This window comes from Rousettus aegyptiacus, unplaced genomic scaffold (genome assembly GCF_014176215.1).
Source record: "Rousettus aegyptiacus isolate mRouAeg1 unplaced genomic scaffold, mRouAeg1.p scaffold_m13_p_5, whole genome shotgun sequence".
In the NCBI taxonomy this organism is placed as follows: Eukaryota; Metazoa; Chordata; class Mammalia; order Chiroptera; family Pteropodidae; genus Rousettus; species Rousettus aegyptiacus.
In genome coordinates, this window is record NW_023416308.1 from 9,199,604 (window position 1) to 9,220,866 (window position 21,263).

The 21,263-nt window shown below is 39.9% G+C and overlaps 1 protein-coding gene and 1 pseudogene across 2 annotated transcripts in view; both read left to right on the top strand.

The window, feature by feature from the left end:
* FBXW8 (F-box and WD repeat domain containing 8) overlaps nt 1-21,263 on the top strand; it is a 100,867-nt gene that overhangs the window by 2,149 nt on the left and 77,455 nt on the right. For both annotated transcript variants that reach the window (XM_016149488.2, XM_016149492.2), the window contains exon 2: nt 8,555-8,659. In XM_016149488.2, the coding sequence (XP_016004974.1) occupies nt 8,555-8,659 (105 nt within the window). The remainder of the gene's footprint in view (nt 1-8,554; nt 8,660-21,263) is intronic.
* LOC118603650 lies at nt 19,690-19,807 on the top strand (annotated as a pseudogene).

Sequence of the window (21,263 nt, forward strand, 5' to 3'; positions counted from 1 at the left end):
AAAATAACATTTTACGTACTAACATCGCAGGTCAAAAACCTGTCTGTGGCCTGGATCTGCCTTAGGTGTGTCTTCCAGAGAGTCCTTGCTGGATGCATGGGTAACTCCTAAAAAGGAAGATTGTTTCATTTGGGATGCCCCAGAAACTCTCACAGGCTGATTTCGGTTGACATGAAAGGAAAACAAAAATCTGATACCACCTCCTGCATAACCCCTCCTTTGTTTTTCCTAAAAGTTTTGATGTATCTGTTATAGCAGTATGTCCTATTATGTTTTTGGTGCAGTCTCTTTCACTTCGGAGTCTTCAGTATCATCACTAGAGTTAGAACAGCTAAGAGTTCAGCAGTCAAGGGTTAAATTGCCTTTTGACGGGTGGGGGGACAGCACCATCTCAGAGTTGGATCTGGCTGGTACAGGCCAGACCTTTGATGGACAAACACAGCTGAAGTGAAAACTGAGAAATGATTCTCCTTGAGCCTGTCTTCTCTTGTGAAGCTTTTAATGATAGCAATTAGAAGCCATCTGTTTTTAGGCGGCGAGTTGGGAACACCTAAATTGTCTTTTTGGTGTATGGTTAAACTAGGGAAAGAAATGATACACTCCTGGACAGAATTTGAGAGGCAGTAGCACTTTCTTTTGTCTTCCATTTCCCTCTTGCCCTAAACTCAGGCTTCCAGAAGGTAGTGGAGCCACTTGCATGTAATTGTAAATATGTTGCTTTTTTTTCTTCACTGTGGTGGTGGTTTGGTTCAGTTTTTATGTAAGTGATGTATCCAGAATCTGGGCTGCAGGTAACCGGCACCCAACTAAAACTAGCCAAAAAAACCCAAACTGGAATCTTTTGATTCACGTAACTGAAAATTCCAGCTGGTAGTGCTTGCCCTGGTGCTTAGATAATATAACTAGAAATGTCTCCATCTTTTGGTCTTGCTTTCCTTTTATTGGTTTTATTCAGAGGCGCACTCTCCCCTCTTTGGGATAAAGTAGCTACCAGCAACTGTAGTCTTTCATTCTGATAGGTTAGCAACCAGGGGAAAGAGAGCATCTATTTTCTGTTTCATGCAGCCAATCATGAACTTTAGTTCCTATTTGTCCAGATGGGGTCATGTGTCCATCTTTGAGCCAATTACTGGCTCAAATTGTCTAGGCTTGTATCCGCTGCCCATTCCTGAAGCTAAGGTTGGGGCCAGTCCCATCTAAACCATATTGACCAAGAGTGAGAGTAGGGTGGTTTCCTAAAGAAAAGAAGAGAGAATGGATATTGGGCAGGAAACAACAGAAACAACGTGTCCAACTTAGGCGGGGTACATGTTTGAAGCAGCACTAAACTATGGGAATGTGTGTGTTTTCTATTCATCCAACATACATGTGTTGATCAGCTGGCTGTGGGCAATCAGCAGTAAGTGGAATGGATACTTCCTGACCTCAGAAGCCTACAGTCTTCTTTTAACTAAAACGAATGACATTAATGGAGGCAGGATAGCCCTGGTTATGAGTCCAGGCTCTAGAGTCAGGCAGATCCAAGTTCAAATTCAGCCTCTGCTGCTGACTAGCTGTTTGACTCTGGGCAAGTTAACTTGCTGTGCCTTATTTGTCAAATGAGGATGATGCTAGTACTTATCATGTGAAGAGGAAATAAATGGGACATTCTTAGCACCAAGCCTGACATACAGTAAGCAGCCAATAAATTTGGTGCTTTTATTATCATTAGTATTATAGAAATTTCATTTCCTCTGCTGAGACTTATCATGAATAAGCCCTTTGCTTCCTGACCTCTTGTGCTGGGAATCCCTGGAGGGCAGGGTCTGTTGTCTTGTCTTGTACTCCTATCTGTGGAACTTGGTGCAGTAGGAGCCCATCTGCGTTTGTTGAGTTGAAATAACATGGGCAGAATTGCTGCTTCCAACAACAACCTTATAAAGAGGCTCTGTGGTTGTTAGAATCCCTGTGACCATTCAAAGCATTCTCCAAGTTAGGATTTGGGTTTTCAGGGCTGATAAAATTTTTTAATACTGCTGGCCAATATTTATTGCTCACTATGCCAATATTTAATTAGTCAGAGCCTGCAACTGTGTTGTCAACAAGATCAATTTGATGGCTTAATTTCTGAGTTAGAAACAAGGAAACTTCATAATGTGAAATGAAGAGATAAACGGAATCAAATGTGAACCCATGAATTATACTGAGAGAGACTTCCCTTCCTCTTTACTGGTCTTTGCCTGCCTTTTAAGGTTTAAGTTGAATTTTCTCTTCTATGTTAACTCTTTCCTGATTTCTCCAGCCCAAAGTTCTCTTCCTTCTCCCTTTCCCCCAACTAAAAGTGCTGTTAGCACCATTCATTTTTTCCTATTATGCATGAACAGGTCTCTACTTGGGCACATTTTGAAATAGGCTCTGTTTATCCTAGAACAACTTGTAACTTAGGTCATCTCTTTTATTGGACGATTCTGCTGCTCGAAACAGTTGGGCTTCATTTATTCATTCTATAAACATTTACTAAGTGGTTTCTTAGTACCAGGCACTGTTTTAGGTTCTGAGGATACAGCACTGAACAAGACAGAAAAAAAGTCCTTGTCTTTACAGAATTTACATGCTAGGGGAGAGGGGACTAGGAGAGGAACACATAATTGCAAGGTAGTAAATGCCGTGGAGAAAAATAAAGCAGGTAGAAGGGATAGAATGTGTACGTGTGTGGGAAAAGCTATAATTTTAAATAGTGCTCTCTGAAAGGACCTTCCCGGGAAGGTCACACTTCATGGAAGGAGGTGAGGGAGCAAGCATGCTGAGATCTGGGGGAAGGCATTCTAGACAGAGAACAGTAAGTGCAAAGGTTCTGTGGTGGCCAGGGCCAGCCAGCCTCATGGTCCTCTGTGATCTGTGTGGTCACACAGGGCCCCAGGCTCAGAAGAGGCCTGTGCTTTTTAAAAAGAGACCTCACATTTTCGTTTTACAGTGGCCTCCGCAAATCATATAGCTGATCCTGTTGGTAGAAATGCACTTGGAGAGTGTGGGACCCTTGACATGAAACTATTTACTCTTTCCACAGACAAATCCATACTCACACTAGACCACACAAAAGACCTCCTGCTCCCCCTGATTTCTCTCCTTTCTGGATCCTAAAGCCCCGATCCCAGCTTAGACTAAAGGAGGCTTAAAAAGCAGAGGTGCGACGCTCTTCACTGTGCACCCAGCTTCCCGGGACCCCCTAGCACTTGCTTCCCCAGTTCTTTAGAATGGCATTTTCTTCCTCCATCCCTTGCCGGGGTTCCCAGGGGAATCATACCAGTCGGTGGTGAATGAGAATAGGTCTTGAAGTTGGAAAGCCCATAAGAAAGTGATGAATCACATCCCATGGACATTGACTGTGAATCTGCTGTGTGCCAGGCACTCTGCTGGTTAGATTCTGTAGTCATCCACGCATGCAGTCGACAAACATGTATTAAATACTTTTTGCTCTTTCTCATAACTAGGCATGGGGATTAGGCTAAATGTTAGGAGATAAATTGGCCTTCTGTGGACTGCTTGGGAGCTCAGCCACTCTTTATAGCATTGTTCCTTTTGAGAAATGATTTAGAAGTTCGGAACAGCTGACTTACTAATGAACTTTGGAATGCCTTAGGGGACTGGCTTTATTGCCTTTTCTATTTTTTTCTATTTTTCCTGTTTTCTATGTTACATGATGATGACTTATCTCTATAAAGATTTTAGCTCCTTGAGTGTAGACATCATTTCTTACACATTCACTAACATTACGTCCCCTCCCCCCAGCAGCTGGCATGGTCCTGAATTGAGATGTTTTGAACATAAAACACTTTATTTAAAAAATGTGTTGCTTTTGTCAGTGAAAATATCACATGCTCATTGTAAAAATATTTAGGAGAATTCAAAAGTATAGAAAAGAAAAAGTCTCATAATGTCATTGCTCAGAGGCTCCTGCTTTGTGTAAGTAAGAACATGAATTTTGAGACAAATTCGGGAGTGTGATTGCCTATTTATCTTTAGTGTTTCAGACTTTTTCCACTCCAGTCATCCAGGTTTTTTTTCCCCCCTCCCCCCCTTTAAAGAAGACATTGGTGAAACTGGAACTCATCCATTCCTTTAGATTGAGATTGTGTGGGTCTGTTCTGCTCAGCTCTTGCAGTTTGTGGAAAGTTGAGATAAATTCCTTTAGAAAATAGTCTCCTTTCAGTCACAGATTTAGCAGAAATGTTATTACATATCTATTGTTTGAACTCCAGATGCTTTACACTACCTTGAGAGATTGTTAGTGTTCTTTTTGCCCTGGAGATATACATTGGGAACAAAACTTAAGTCAGTTTTTTCACTTTTTACTGATTTGGCTCTTAGTAATTATCCCTTCTTCTACTGAACAAGAGAAGACAGATTAAGTTTCTAACAGAAAGGCACAGAACCAATCCATTTACAGAATTAGTCTTACATTAGCACATAGGAGTACAAATCAGCCTCCTTGGGGATGGATCTATTTGCAATTTCTCTTAGCATTTTTGGAATAAGTCCAGTAGACTTTGGGAAAATCTAGTATTCACTGACTTTGAATTAACAAAGTAACATGACCCCTTTGAGGGTTTATTTTATTTTATTTTTTTGGCTTGATTGAGAGAGTATTGATTTTTATTTCTGTATAATTTAGGGTCATTGTTCTTAACTTTACATGTGCACGCAGATCCCCGAGGAATTGATGCGTGACCACCCGTGGCAGTGTGGGCAGTAGGTCTGAGTGAGACCCTGGGCGTTGCTTTTTTTTTCTCTTTTTCTTTTTCTTTTTTTTTTAATTAACTCCACAGATAATTTTGATGTGTAGAACAGCACAAGAGTCATCGAGAGTGGTAGAGAATCAATATCTGAGCCATTAAAGAATTTAAAAAGCCAGGTTGTATGTTATCAAAAAGATGTTTTTTTCTTAAATTCGAAGAAATGTTAAAATATTGAATTTATTGGTCTCCTGTATGGTCTTATGTAAAATAAATTTGGCCATTCTTACTTTACTTGGGCTATTAATGTGAAATTGTTAACATTTGGTCATATTGACATTTTTATAGTATGACCAACTTTCCCTATATTATTTCCAGTGTGTTCCTTCTGGGAATATCTTTGTTCATGCTTGTTCATTTCTATGTTTTTAAGTCAGTATAGATACAGACTTGGTTAATGTGGCCCTTAACTTTTTGGATGTTTGAGTGCTTCAAAATATCTTAGGTGGAAGTCTGATAGTACCTTTTAGATTACAAGGTATTTCTTTGCGCACTAGTAGTGAGTTGTAATTTCTATATATGTTTGTGATCGGTGAGAAGTACTAAAGAGTGTTCAGGACATTACGATGCTGCTCTTAGGTTACCCATGGTTAAAGGACTGCAACCTCTGTCCAGGATGTGGCTCCATATTGTCAAATCAAGGGTGATAAAAGAGTTGCATTTTCAACCACAGCATCTAACTTTAGCAAGGCGTTTCCCAAGTGGTATGTTACTAATAATGACAAAGTGAAGTTTATAAGTAATTTAGTGAGCCTTGAAGCTACTCTAGCTTTTTCGTTTGTTTGTTTTGGTATGATAATGATGCTGCTCTATCTGTACTCCATTATGTTTCCTTGAGTAGAGGAGAGGGAAGTAGGTTACCTAATGTTTCCAGAGTCAAGTGCATAAGAACCTTGGGATGTGTTGAATGTAAGACTCTTGTGGATCACGTCTATTGCTTTGGGGAAAAGGTTGGATTTTTTATGGAACAGGCTCTGAGATGGAGATTTGCATGCAGGCAGCTTAGTGGATTGGCCTTTCTGAGAGGACCCAAATTGAGACAAGGGGGCCAGGCCTTTGTCCCCAGGTGTTGACTAGTCATTGGATACATACTGCTCTCCAAGGGGATGTAACCTTGGATGGAGCAGCTTGTTTGACTAAGGGTAGTGCATAAGAAGGGACTCAGCTGTGACCTAGTAGCAGGTGGCATTCTAGACATCTGGGGGAATGAGTGTTGTGGACCTAGAGGGGGAATCCGAGTGACCCATCTTAGTATCCACTACAAGAGATGTTGATAGAATGTCTTGCCAACATAAAACTTCAGCATTTTGTCTCCTGATCTTCTGGGTCTATATATTAAGATGGTAGACCTTCCTTTAGTATTTTGGTCCCCTCTTTTCCTGCCATTTTCCAACCAGTAGTAGCATCAGGGAAGGTCATTTACATAAAAGTCTGGAGCTTAATCTGTTTGGGATTGACCGTAATTTTGGAGTTTACACATAATTCTAAGAGCACAGTGATTTTTTAAAAAGGTTCGGCTTCGTAATGTTGGTGTTTACCGATTTTAATTTAGTGTTTTATGTTTTGCAGATGAGGAAGCTGAGGCTTAGATGCTCTCAGCCTGGTCTCCTGGCTAGTCAGGTGGCAGAACCAGGATTATCAGTTTGAATCTTTGCTCTAAACTCCCTCTGGGTGCCGCATGCCAGAGGTCGTGGCGGTTAGGATCCAGGAGGGTGGTGGCAGGGTTGGGGTATGCTAAGGTGGAGGCATTGTTTTCCAGGATGGGAATAGAGACTTGGCCGACTGCATAGGTAAAAGAGGGAAGCCTCCTGCCGCTAGAAGCGTGACGTTTTCGCACCAGAATAACTGAAAACATAATCGATTTCTCCTGCTTCATCACAGTAGTGTCAAGTCCAGGCACCAGTTTATAGTGAGTCCTGAAGGGACTAATTGAAGAAAACAATGCTTTGCACGCCACTTAACAGTGAAAAGCTAAATAGGAGTTTATTTTTCATGTGCGCAGGCTTTTCTTTGCCCTTATTCTGCGTGTGTGAGGATAAGGAACATTGTTCTTTTGTTTCTTTTATGAGTAGGTAAGGTAGACTTCTCCACCTCACTGTAGTCAAATAATCCAAAAGACTATATGGATTATACTCCTGCATTATATATTCAAAGTGAGCACCAAATAATCTAGCAGAGAAAGCAGAAGGAAGTCCACGGTTGCCGCTGACAGTCTCGCCTTGTCGCAGCTTTCCTCCACGAGCAGTGGCTCCCATCAGGGTTGTGCTGAGGAGTTGTATCTGGGCTGTAAGAGAAAGTGATGCCTCTTTTCCACAACAAGTGAAGCCAGTTTGTTGTAGGAGGGGACCTAGCCTGACATTAGACCAGTGATTTTCCATTATTTTTTAAGGCAAGGGCCCCTTTGTCTTCCAATTACACTTGCAGATTTTTTCCTTGTATCGTCAATGTTTCTCTCGTGATTTAACATTCTATTCCTTCTTTGCCCACAGAGAACTGTCAACTCTTCCTTATTTTTTCCTCTAGAGATTCTCTTTGGCCCTCACGCTTAGCCTTGCACTGTTTTTGCAGCTGAATTCATTTATTCTTATGGTCTCGATTATCTTTTAGCCTTGAGACTCCTGGGCGAATGGAAAACGTGATTCCAGAAACTCTTTACCCTGAACCCCTTGGTAGGGTTTAATTTGGTGTTCACACTCCCTTAAAAATGCTGAGACTATTTTCAGTTTTGAGGCTTCAGCCTTGCAGTATATGACTGTTTTATCTGAGTGGTGAATTAATAATTTGCTTGCAACCAGTAAGTCACTGATGTTGACTAAATCTTATTAAAGATGAATTTTATCAAGTTCTGTTGGGTCAGAGTGCTGCTTGCCCTAGCTTTGCAGCAGCACACACTAAAGTGAGCTTTGGCAGGTGGATTTGGGAATAGGCAGAGGGGTACGTATGCACACTTGGCTTTTTTTCGTTGCACACTCATATTTCTTTGTGCTACCAGGATCGTCATGACAGCCTTATCTCTCAAATAAAGCCTGTTACCTCATCCCTAATTGCTTATCCAAAGGCAGGCAAGCTCTAATTTCTCCGCATTAATAAATGACACCGAAGAAGAACTGCTTTGTTTGCACTGGCTCACTCAGGTTCACCAGCGCACGTCCCCTAGTGCATTAGGGAACCTCATGCTTCTCCAGCAGCCAGGGGGAGTGATGTTCACCTCACTCAGGAGCAGCGTTTCATTTATTTACTTTTCGCTCATGTTTATGGCCCTCTTCCCCTCTTCCTGACGAAAACACTTCAGTGACCGAGGTCAGCATTTCTCTTGTGGCTGTGGGTTCCTCACTTCCCTCCAAGTTAGGGGGCATTGGAGTTTTCCTGGGAGGACAGTGGCCTCCATGAGTTCAAGGCTCTCTCTCTCGGCTGCCTGCTGCTCACCTTTCCTTAGAGGCCAAGAGGCTCTCCACAGACTCATGCACAGATGCCTGCGGCATACCCTAGATTGTAAGGTGGTATCCCCACTTCTCCTTTTTGAGGCCTAATAGGAAATGGTCTTGTGGATTTCACAAGTGAATGAGGGTATAGGCTTGTAGGGGTCAGAGGTTTGAGAATGGTTGTCAGGTTCTGAGTTCTCTGTGCTCTGTGAAGCAGTGAGAACGCTCTGCTTCTCCTGGGAGACACCGTCATTTCTTGTCGCCACCTAAGAACATCTCTGGTGACTTAAAGGGCCCATAAATACGAGCATTTTCAAATCTCAGAATTGTAAGCCTATTTCCCTCTCTTTTTCTCCTCAGAATGAAATGGATGATGTGCCCTTCTTTGATATCCAGCTGCCTTACGAGTTGGCAATCAATATATTTCAGTATCTGGACAGGAAAGAACTGGGAAGGTGTGCGCAGGTAAGCTATCATTAACCCATGTTCAAGGTTTTACCTACGTGTGTGATCGAAGTGTAGGAAACTCCTCTATAATAGGAATTTACTTAACAGAATTCATTGCTTTAAAGAATTAATGAATTGGGTAGCAACTTTATTTGGAGAAAAGCAACCTTGAGCATAAAAGATTGTGTTCCACATCTCACTGGGTGTTTATCTTTTTGTGACTCTCTGCTCAAGGGCTCTGTTCTCTGTGCGTCTGAGTTACGGCTGACCCAGCTGACCCGACCCAGCTGACCCGTGGCTGTGTGCTCAAGGCTGACAACTCTGTGCTCCGCCTTTATTGGACTAGCCTGAGCCGTTAATGTCCTCACCCGTTTTAATGCAAAGATGCGAGCCTTTGGTTTTAATCAAGCCAGACGTTAGGTTGGGAGCTGAGGGTCAACCTGGGGACAAAACAGTGAAGTCATGTTTTAGGTGTATAGTTCAAATTACTCTTTAAACACGAGAATCCCACTCAGTGAGGTGAGAGGCACGTGAGACCTGAGACTCACCGAGGGAATTGCAGGTCAGCGTCGCCCATCTCATGCTTACTCTGGGGCATACGTTCGTGGAGCGGAATGGTGGGAGATACTGTCTGGGGCAAACTTTATTGTGTCTGCAAATCACAGGGGTTCTTGATAAAATGCAAATTTGGATTCTGGAGGTCTGGGGTGGGGCCCGATAGTCTGCCTTTCTAACTAGGAAGTGCCAGCGTGGCTTCGACCATGCTTTGAGAGGCAAGAGTTTAGGCCATTAAAATAAGTCTGTTGTACTCTTTGGTGAAGAGTATGTATATAATTTCTCAAAAGTTCAATGTATTTATGATTACTGACCATGCGGCTTTTCATGGACAGCTGCGTTCCCCAGAAGACACTGGAATATCCGTTGTCCATGCTGCCAGAGAACTGACTTGTTTAGTGGTTCCTATTTCCCATTTCCCTGGATTCTCTAATGTATTTTACACAAATGTCTATATCTTTAAGAGAAAGGATATGGTAAAATTGAGTGATAGGAGACTATACACCAAAATCCAAAGCACTACCAAGAGTGTGAAGTTAAAAATTTTAAGAAAGCCCAAGAATGGTGAAAACTGTAGCCACATTTAGACTCTGGAGCTTGCTACCTCTGTGGCAGTTCAGTGAACTCACACATAATACAGGACAATTTAGAGAGTTTTTGGTTTTACCCTATTTCTTTATGAAGCATTTTGCTTGATCACAATAATTTTCCTATTTAAATAGGAATTTGAGAAAAGTTTCAGTGTTCTTGATTGCCACAGTATTACTTCAGGGGGCGTTGGAAAGTCTTTTTTGATGCAGAGTTTGGAAATCTTTAAGAAGTCATGAAAGAAATTATCCAAAGGCCAAAATTCACTAAATAAAAATGTACCAAAATGGAAGCCTTGCTCAGAGCCTATCAATTACATTGAGAGTACCTACATTGTCTTCCACTTTCCCCTTGGAAACTCTGTTTGTTATATTCTAACTTTACACGTTGGCCCTGTTCCCAAGAGTCGAAAACAAGGGTGTAGCTAAGTGAGTCCAAGTCCTGGATTTCAGCCCGATGCTGTTAGCTGAAGTTTTGGAATAGGCTCTGATAGCTAGCTACTTTCCACAAAGTCAGCATTAGATGATAAAATCTTCATTCTTGATAGGGAGCTGCGGTTTAAGGAATCTTTTCTTTTAACATTGCTTTTTGCTCTCCTGCATTGTAGAGGGCCATGTGGCTTTCACATCTGCCGCTGGTTTTCTCATCCAAAGAGTTTATCAGTGCAAGATAGGATCTAGTGGAAGAAGAGATCCTCTCTTGGTACAGTGCGGCTGCATTTCAGGGTAGATTGGTTATGCTGCTGAGATTATTCTGCAGGTGTGAACAGTTTAATTTGCAACACAGTAGTCCAATTGTCCACCAGAATTCTTCACTCTCTGGCCACTTGGATTTGTGTTGTCTTTCTTTTTAAACCTCATTTGTAGAGCACGTATATAAGAATATATTTTAAACAGAACCCCTAAGGTGGCTCTGATCTGTGAAGCCAGAGTTTTTGTCATGACACTTTTACATGATGATGACAGTGGAAGGCCAGTAGTTTGTAGAATTGGCTTTGTTTTTCAAGCATTAAAATAAAACGACAAAGTAATAAAAATAAGTAGCATTTTCATTTGTTTCTCATGGTGTTTTTATTTTGAAACAGGGAAGACGTCATTCTGTTGAATGGACTGTCCTGCTGCTTTACGATTTTATTTCAGAGGGGGCTCACTTTCTCTGTCTCACTCTTTTCTATCTTTCTTGTTCTTTTAATGTTGCTGCCTTGGGATTTTAGTGAAACTGGGCCAGTTACGTGGAATTGGCACCATGAACTGTGTGTGTGCCCTTGGAGAAAACCCATGTGCTTATTAGATCTTCCTGCCAAATTGGTAACCAACTCACAGTGAGGGACCCCGAGCAGGGAGGACTTTTGAGATTTAATTATGCCACAGACTGTGCTAGAGAGCTGATTTTGCTCTGATGCTGCTTCCTTTCCACACCTCCCCTTTTTCTTCTTTGTGAGGCTTTCCGCTTTCAGGTCTAAAGCCCTACTACGTTAGTGAGTGACCCCTCAGTACTTTTGATGCTGACCTCTCAAGCTCCGTGCTATTGAGTTGGCCCTCGAGGGATTTAGTGTCTCTGTGGGAGTATGTCATGCTGAAATATCTCGAAAACAGTGTGGCTTTTAGTAAGCAGAGTTATGCATTGGGCAGTTTGTTCAAGCTTCATCATCTTGCCATTTATAATTTTATGTTCATTTTACTGTGTGTGCTCACAGGATTCCTGGCACTTTAAAGGATAATATTTTTAAATGAATAACGATTACAAAGTTGTTGATTTCAAATTTATAAAATTGGTTTTTATGAGAAGGGTAAGTGTGCTATTATATTAGAAACAGGAATAATTCTGAGAAGTAAAGATTTTTAGGTATTAACCAACATTCATTTTAAAAAACTTAATCAAATTCACAGGACGTTGCAAAAATTAGTACACAGAGGTCCTGCGTACCCTTCCTTCAGTTTCCTCCATTGATATCTTGCATAACTGTAGAACAATATTAAACCAGGAAATTGACATTGGTACAGTCCACAGAGCTGATTCACATCTCACCAGTTTTACATGCACTTACTGTGTGTGCGTATTTAGTTCCATACAGTTTTATCACAGGTGTGGACTTGTGTGACCACAGTGAAGACACAGGACATTCATCACAAGGCTCTCTCCTGCTACCTTTTTACAGCCACAGTCACCTCTTCCCCCATTTCTAACCCCTGGAAACTGTTAATCTGTTCTCCATCTCTGATTTTGTCTTTTTAAGTTTAATTTTTAACATATTTTAGTTGTGTGTATTTCCTAATATGTAGCCACATAGGTAACAATGTCACGTTTTTCAAGTGAAAGGTAGAAAAATGCATAAAGAAAGCAATAAAAAAGGAATGATGTAGAAGTTAAAAACTTAAGATTTATGATAAAATTGGTGAGCAAGAAGTAGGTGTTATCAAAATAAATAATTCTAGAACTAAAACCAGTATATTAGATAATGATATTTCAAGTTTCAAGAAAAATGCGATCTTAAAATCTTCCCAGATGTCCAAATAGGAGAAACTAAAACCTGATGTTTTATAGTTAAAGATCTTAAGTCTTTAAGGGTTGGAATCCATAGCCAAGTGCAGCTAATTTCTTTTCATAGCAGAAATGATTCTGCAGACCTGCAGCTGCTGGCAGGGTTCCCTGAGGTCTTACCTTTCACCTTTGCCACCAGACTTCTCTCTCAAGGTATATGCAGGCCTGAGACCCTGCGGTTTCTTTTTAATTTACCAGGTTGCAGTGGCTGCCTCCTTTCAGCAGGGGTTAGGAAAAAGCAAAGAACTCTAGAAGAAAAGGTGGAGAGCTATGCGAATGGCAAAACTGTGTGGCAAGAGGGAAGTGGTCTTAAGCCAAGAAATGTAGGTGGCCTCTGGAAGCTGGAAAAGCTAAGGAAACCGATTTTTCTCTGAAGCTTCCAGAAAGAATGCAGCCCCACCACCAGTACCTTGACTTTAGACCTCTGGCCTCCAGAACTGTAAGAGAACAAGTTTGTGTTGCTTTAGCCAATAAGTTAGTGGTACTTTGTTAGAGCATCACTTGGAAACTAATATGGGGATGTAGTGAGCAGAAGTGGGTAAGAGAAGGAGAAATGGACAGAATGCGAGAGACACTTAATCCATGAACAGAACTTGAACTTTTATTCTGAATGAGATGGGAAGTCATTGAAGTGTTTTGAGCGGAGGAGTGACACAGTCTGACTTACATTTTAAAAGGGATCGTTTTGGCTGCTGTGCAGAGATTAGGCTGTAGTGGGACAAGGAGGGCAGCAAGGAGGGTTGTGAGGTTACCACAGTAACCCGGGAGCGGGAATGTGGTGGTTAGAGCAGGACTGTAGCAGCAGAAGTGGACGGAGCCAGGATTGCTGACGGCCTAGGTGTGAGGAGAGGAGGAAGAGTCAACAGGCACTCCAGGGTGTTTGACCTGAGCACCCAAATGGCCAAGGCGGCCCTGACCGACGAGGGGAAAACAGTGGATGCACAAAGCGGGGGGAAGATCGGTAGTTGGATGCGAGGCTGGAGATGAGTTCTAGGTTCAGCTCTGGGCTGAAGATCTAAATTTGGAAGCTGTCGGCACATTGATGGCGTCTAAAGCCAGGAAAGTGGATGAGATCACCAGGGAAGCGAGTGTAGATAGAGGAAGGGATTCGGGGTTGTGCCCACATGCACCACAGCGATTAGACGTCGAGGAGATGCAGGGACTGAAAAGGCAGTACTTTTGAGATAAGATCAAAACTCAAAGTGCATAGTCCTCTGGAAGCAAGGGTTAAAAGTTTTCAAGGAGGACAAAGTGACCCGTGTTAAGCGCTTCTGCTAGTCAGGTAAGAGGACTGAAAAACGATACCGGATTTAGAAACTAGGAGGTTGCTGGTGACCTTGACCAGAATCAGTGGCATGGTCAGGGCAAAAGTGAGTGGGTTTAAGAGCAAATGGGAAGAAAGGAAATTGAGAAAAAGAGTTTATTTATATACAGCTGTCTACATATGGTGTGTCCTCCAAAGTAGATGTGATATTTGAACGTGTGACGGGAACATTGACACCTCCCCCCTGTTGTGGGCCTCACTGGTAACCCTAATCCAGGCAGAGCTAGTAAAGCTAATTTTTGAGCCAAGAGTGTTTCTTTTCTTTTTTTTTTTTTTTGGTAATGCTGCAGTTCACAGTGGTGCTATAAAGCAAAATGCTGGAGACACTTTTATTAGTAAATTCTTGCAGCTGAGGCTCACTCAGTGGGGCTTTTACTGGGCAAAGCCATTCCAGTCCTGATGCATTAAAAAAAGACCATTAGGCCTTTGGAAAATTTAGGCTTATAAACTTGCTAGATTTAATATAACTTAAGAAATCCAAACAATAGATTTCATTTGGGTGCTACTCTTTAAAATTTACTTGTGAAAGTTTAACTATGTCTTTTTCTCGTTGATTTTTTTTCTCTCTGGCATTAAAAGGAATTCTTAAAGCGCGTCCTTTTTGTTTTTCTTTAAAAGAGAAAAAAAAAGGCACCCTCCTTTTATAGTTTGCTGAAGAAATTGTTGGCACATTTCTGTGTTTAATACCTAATTGTAGGTAAAATCCTGATCCCTTTTTGGAAGTAATTCTCACCTCTAGCTTTTATAAATCCCTCAAAGAGATTTATTGTTTGTTATCCAGGATTTAAACCTTATCTCGAATATCATTTTTTCCAGAATGAGCCCTGCAATCTAGTGGTGGGGATGGGGCACCAAAACATCACCTTTTTGTTCTCAGCTTTTCATCCCATACCCTCTTGTACAAATTTCAGAATGTTATTTAAAACTTGGCGTTTTTTTTTTTTTTGAAGCTGATAATATAAATCTGTTTTCAGCTTCCAAAGTTAAGTTCTGATATATTTGAGACATCTTGAAAATCTCTGAAAAGTTTCTGCATTTTAAAGTTGCTGAAACTTGTATGTTTTAGTTCTCATGAAAATTTATTCAACATTTAATTTAATAGCGATCTTCTAGTTGGTAATCACTGAGAACTGATTTGGATTCTCTGAAAATGCTGATGATTCAGTGGCTCCATCTAACAGTTAAAATGCAGCCTTGTAGCTAATTTTTGAACTTCAGATCCTATCTGAGGCCAGCCTGCCTAACTGTAAGGTCAGAGACTGAAACACTTCCCCTTGGTCCATGGGATCTCACCCAATGTAAAGGCAGCAATTTGGCAGGTCAAAGGGGAATGGCCTCAGTGCTCAGCATGTAGTTAGCACCCACTACATGTCTTAATCGATTAACCAATAACCCATTTCAGTGTTTTACAAAGTGTCTTTTGCGGAGAACACTAGGCTTTTGAGGTATTCCTTATTAGAAGTGTTCAGGAACCAAGTAAGTTTGGAGAATGCAGCTTCTTACATCCTCCTCTTCAAGACACGTAAGTCTATTAAAAGCTCTGAGAAGTTCTGCAGTAAAGAATCCTTTCTAATTTTGATTAAACCAATGTTCCCCAAACTCGTTTGACCATGGAACCCTTTTTTTTTAAGTAACTTATTAACACCCTGAGGAGCTGTTGTTCTCTTGGCCATGCTTTGGGAGGTGCTGGTCTGTGTAATGAAATTATTACTTACATTTACATGATCTCTTAGCTATGCTGAGTCTTTCATCCAATAATTACATTTTATAATTTTCACGAAAAGGCTTATGTCTTCCAAGGATCAGAGTAAACTGCTCTTAAGGGTTTAGTTAGCACTGTCTGCCTTCGAGAACCCATGAGCGTCTCTGGATGTTGACCCTTATCTTATACTTTGTTTAACACTGAATTCTAGGGGTCTGTTGGACAAGTCCTCTGCTCTGGAGCTATTTGAGTTGCGGCCTGGCTCCATCCTAGCTGATGTTGGTCTGTCTCTTATCTGTGCTTCACAGTTGCCTAGTGCTGAGACTCACTCTGGCACAGACAGATGAACAGACACCACCCAGTGTCATGGACAGGCTCAGCTGTGGACCACTTACGCCAAAAATAAAACCATGGTGTTCTGTCTAGTCAAAACTGGGACTCCGATGTCATTATCCCATTCTTTATTGCCTGATCACTTGTGATCAGATGAGAGTCTGTTTCCCTGACGCCGTTATGGCGAAGATAGAGAAGTGTGGGCTGACAGTGTGGTTAAGTGGATTTGTGACTGATGCTGTGGCCATGCCCAGGTGGGTTGCTTAATGGATCCCTGTCAGCGTGTGTGTGTGTGTGTGTGTGTGGCGGGGCGCTCTAGCGGTTTGCCACAGGCTCGGTCCTCATCCCTGTCCTAGTTAACTTTTTTTTTTTTTTTTAATAATTAAGACGTGAAGGCCCACAGACCATATTTTGCAGATGACATATGTATGGGAGAAGTAGCTAATGCAAAGGATGATAGAATCGTGCTGCAAAGATGATATGAAATGCTGGGTAGGGGGTTGTATGCAATGAACTGGGATTTAAAATATATAGAAAGTTTATTAAGAGTTTAGTTTTAAAAATAATACTGCAGAAGTAGGAATAGGGACTTTTTTTCTTTAATTGCAATTTGTGTTTAAAAAGATTCGGAATGGTAAACGCCAAATCGAGGTTACCATTCAAGAGACGAGAATGGGAACACAGATGCACAGGGGGCTTAAGCTTGTTAGTGATACTTTATTAGCGGGGTTGCGAGTCCATGGGTGTTAGTAATATTCTTCCTGCCTTTTTATTTGCCGTAAATATTTAATAAAATAAGCAGACTCCAGAAGCTTTGGTGGACCATTATCAGTAGCCATGATGATTTTATTATCTGCAAGTGAAGTAGCAAATTAGCGTCTGATATAACCCTTCTGTTCATGGCCCTTGACAGTCTATATTTGGGGTATTCAGTACCACATTTAAAGAGGGACACTGTAGATTCAGAAATATTAGGGTACGTTCGGAGATACTGGGTATGGGAGCAAGTCCTATAACAATTGGTTGAAGGAAATGGGAGTTATTTAGATCAATGAAGAAATGACTAAGGGGAAATGTGATGACTGTCTTCAGCCACTCGAAAAGCTGTCAGGTGGAAAAAGGAACGTATTTTTTTCCCCTAAAGGGCAAAAATCAGGGCTATAGGTAGAATCCATTTTGTAACCAATGGAAGGAAGTACTTTTAATAGAGTGCCTTGCAGTCAGTCAGACTGATTTGGGAGGTCAGCTCTTCCTCAGAAGCCTTCCTCTGCTGGAGATTCAGTAAGGAGCCTTGTGGCGATGGGGACATGGCCCTTGGTGATCTCCAAGACTCCTCTTTTTCAGTTTCTAAACCATTGACGACTTGAGCCAGCGTGACACCTTCAGCATTACAGTGTGACACTTTGGTTAAGAAAAGTGACAGAAGCCTTCCACTTCTTTACGCAACCTGGTCTAAATTCTCATGCTGTGAATTCTAAGCAAAATGTCCATGCCTACAGAGCACATGACTTAGGTGATGTGACTGTCACACCTAGAGCTTTACTTACATGCCCTCACATACAGCAGAGAGGTGGTTGAGGAAGCCAGAACTTTAACGTGCCATCAGTGTTCTGTTGGCCTGTATTGCTCGGACATACTTTTAGTTGAATGAGTTATTTTAATAATGATTATTTTAAATATAATTTGCTTACAATGAAAAATCAGAAAATTTGAGACTAAAACAAGCTGAGTCCTTGGATTCTGATTAAATTTTACTTCTTAAGTTTTAGCTGCTTTCTGCTGCCATGGAGCATGTAGAAACCCATTGTAGATTTAATGAAAGCTAATGGCTTACTTATTTAAAGTAACATTTGGAGCAGCATAATTTTATAATAAGGTATTTGTGTATCCTACAGTGCTATCAGTGGTGATCTGTAGTAGTACGTGGCATATGTGGAAAGAATTAATTTATAGTTTTCTGTGAGCTCTTTAATTTAGATACACAACAATTCTGTTTGTGGTGGGGTATGATTATTCACATTTTAAAGATGAGGAAACGAAGGCCCCAAGGTCATAGAATTTAGTATTGTAAGGGACATTTTAGGATCAACTGCAACCCCCCCCCCCCCGTGTCCCCAATTTCACAGAGGAGGAAAGAGGTCCAGAGGAGCTTAGTGACTTTCTCATAGTAACACAGCTAGTTAGTGGAAAGGCCTGGCACTAGAATCTGATTTTCTGTTACGTCACACTGCTTCTTGAATAATGGAGGCAATCATGACATGTTTCTGAAAATGTTATCAAACTTATATATATCCCTATCACTTTAGGTCTCCTTGGGGAAATTATTATGTAAAGGAACTTGACCATGCCATGATTATTTTGTACAGTGTATATTCACTTTGAATATAAAGAATGCCCTTAGTTTTTTTTTTTAATTTTTACAGTTTTTAAAAAAATTTTATGAAAACTTCATGTGGTTTTGTCCTTTATTCTAGTAATGTGCTGCTACATTACATTGATTTTTGTATGTAAAACCAACTTTGCATTCTGGAAAAGATTGCATTTGGTTGTGGGATATAACCCTTTTTCATATATTGCTGGATTCAGTTTGCTAGTATTGAAGATTTGTGTGTATTCATGAAATATTGGTTTGCAGTTTTCTTGTGATGTCTTTGGTTTTAGTTTTAGGGTAACACAACTTGAATAAGTTGGGAAGTTTTCCCTCTTCTGTTTTTTGGAAGAGTTTATAAACGATTGGTGTCATTTCCTTTTTAAACATTGGTAGAATTCACCAGTGAAACCTTCTAGGCCCAAGGTTTTCTTTATATAAAGTTTTAAAATTGTTAATTAAACCTCTTTACTTGTGGTAAGTCTATTTTGGATTTTCTCTTTCTCCTTGAGTTGGTTTCAGTAGTTTCTGTCTCTCTAGGAGTGTATCTGTTTCATCTAGCTTATCTAATTTGTTGACATAAAATTGTTTTAATAATTTTAATCATTTTTAATTTTTAAAATTTACTTCTATTGATTTCTTATTTCAATCTATTTTTGTCAGAGAACACACTTTGTATTATTTTAGTCCTTTTAAATTTGTAATTTTAATTTTATAATAATTTAAATTTAAGTGGTAAATAGTGATGGCACCTCTTTCATTCTTGATTTAGTAATGTGAGTTTTCTCTCTTGCTCCTTTTAATTTTTTTGGTCAATTTGATTAAAGGTTTGTCAGGTTTGTATTTTCAAAGAACCAATTTTATTTCCTTGATTTTCTCTATTTCGTCTATTTCTGTTGCAATCTTTATTATTTTCTCCATTCTGCTTGCTTTGGATTGAGTTTTTTCTAATTTTTTTTTTTTAAGGTTCAAGGCCGATTATTGATCGGAGATCTTTTTCAATATGGGCGTTTACAGCTATAAAGTTCCCTTGAGGCACTGCCTTCACCATGTCCCATAAGTTTTGTATGTTCCATTTCCATTTTCCCTCATCTCAAAGTATTTTCTAGTTTCTCTTGCAATTTCTTAATTGCCCTGTTAGTTTTCACACATTTATGAATTTCTCAAATTTACTTCTGTTATTAATTTCTGATTTCATTCTATTTTGGTCAGAGAATATACTTTATATGATTTTGGTCCTTTTAAATTTATTGATTTGTTTTGTGGCCTAGCATATGGTCTATCCTGGAGAATCTTCTGTTGTACTTTAGAAGAATTGGCAGTCTGTTTTAGGGTAGAGTGTTCTGTGGATGTCTGTAATGCCTTGTTGGTTTATAGTGTTGTTCAAGTCTTTCATTTCCGTGTTGGTATTCTGCTTAGTTACTCTATCTGTTATTGAAAATGCTTGTGTTGAAGTCTCCACAAGTATTGTTGAACTGTCCATTTCTTCCTTCACTTTTATCAGTTTTTGATTTATGTATTTTGAGGCTCTGTTGTTAAGTGTGTGTATTGATAATTGTTATATCTTCCTGGGGCTTGACCCTCATTCTAAAAATATCCTTTGTCGTGACAATTTTTTGTCTTAAAGTTCATTTTATGGCTACAGCCATGCCACCCTGAACATGCCCAATCTTGTCTGATCTCGGAAGCTAAGCAGGTCGGGCCTGGATAGTACTTGGATGGCAGACCACCTAGGAACACCAGGTGCTGTAGACGTTAAAAAAAAGAAGAAAGAAAGCAAAAAAAGAGTTCATTTTATGTGATATCAGTATACAAATTCCAGCTCTCTTTTCAGTATCGTTTGCATGATATATATCTGTTTTCATCCTTTTACTTTCAACTTACTTTTGTCTTTTAGTTCAAATCTGAAGTATGTCTCTTGTAGATGGCATATAGTTAGGTCATGTTTGTTCACTCTGCCAAGTTGTCTTTTGATTGGAACACTTAGTCCATTTACATTTAATGTAATTATAAGGGAGCATTAGTCTGCCATTTGCTATGTTTTCTGAATGTCTTATGTCTTTTTTGTTCCTCTTTTCCTGTATTACTGCCTTTTGTGTTGAATAAAAATTTTTCTGGCATACCATTTTAATTCCCTTGTTTTTTTTTTTTTTTATTTTTCGAAGTTATTTTCTTAGTGATTGCCCTGGGGATTACAATTAACATCTTAAAACAATCTAGATTGGATTAACACCAACTTAATTTTAATAGTATACCAAAACTGCTCCAATTTAACTTTGTTTTCTCTTTTGTCTTCTTACTGTTATTTCATACAAACTATATCTTTATATATTATATGCCCAGCAACACAGTTTTATGCATTAGGTGGTTGTCTTTTTAATCAGCCAGAAGAAAAGAATTGCAAGCAAAAATATGTTTATACCATCTTTTACATTCATCTGTGGAGTGACATTTGCTGGTGTACTTTATTTCTTCATGTAGATTGACTTACTGTCTAGTGTCCTTTCATTTTGGCCAAAAGGATTCTCTTTAGATTTCTTGCAAGGCAAGTCTACTGCCGATGAATTATTTTTCTGTTTATCTAGGAATATCTTAATTTCTCGATTTTTGAAAGATGGTTTTGTGGGATATACAGTTATTGGTTGACATTCTCTTCTTTTGGCAGTTTGAACCTGGCATCTTATTGTTTTCTGTCCTCCATGATTTGTGATAAGAACAGAATCCCTTCTGATGAATTCTGATGAGAATAGGTCTTTTTCTCTTGGTGCTTGCAAGATTCTCTCAGTCTCTGGCTTCCAGCAGTCTAACTATGATGCATCTAGGTGTGGTTCTCTTTGAGTTTATTCTTCATGAAGTTTGTTGACCTTCTTTGATGTGCAGATTAATGTTTTTCATCAAATTAGGGAAGCTTTTGACTATTATTTCTTTAGATATTCCTTCTGTCCCTTTGTTTCTCTCCTATTCTCGAAATTCTCATAATGCCTATGTCCACACGGATGGTGCCTCATGGGTGGGTCTCTGAGGCTCAGTTAATTTTGTTCATTTTTTGTTTATATATTTTTTATTTTTTCCTTCATGTTTTTCTTTCTCAGACAGAATAATCCTAATTGACTGTAAGCTTGCTGATTCTTCTAAAAGCTCATATCTGTTGTTGAACCCCTCCAGTGAAGCTTTTGTTTCAGTATTGTACTTTTCATCTCTAAAATTTCTA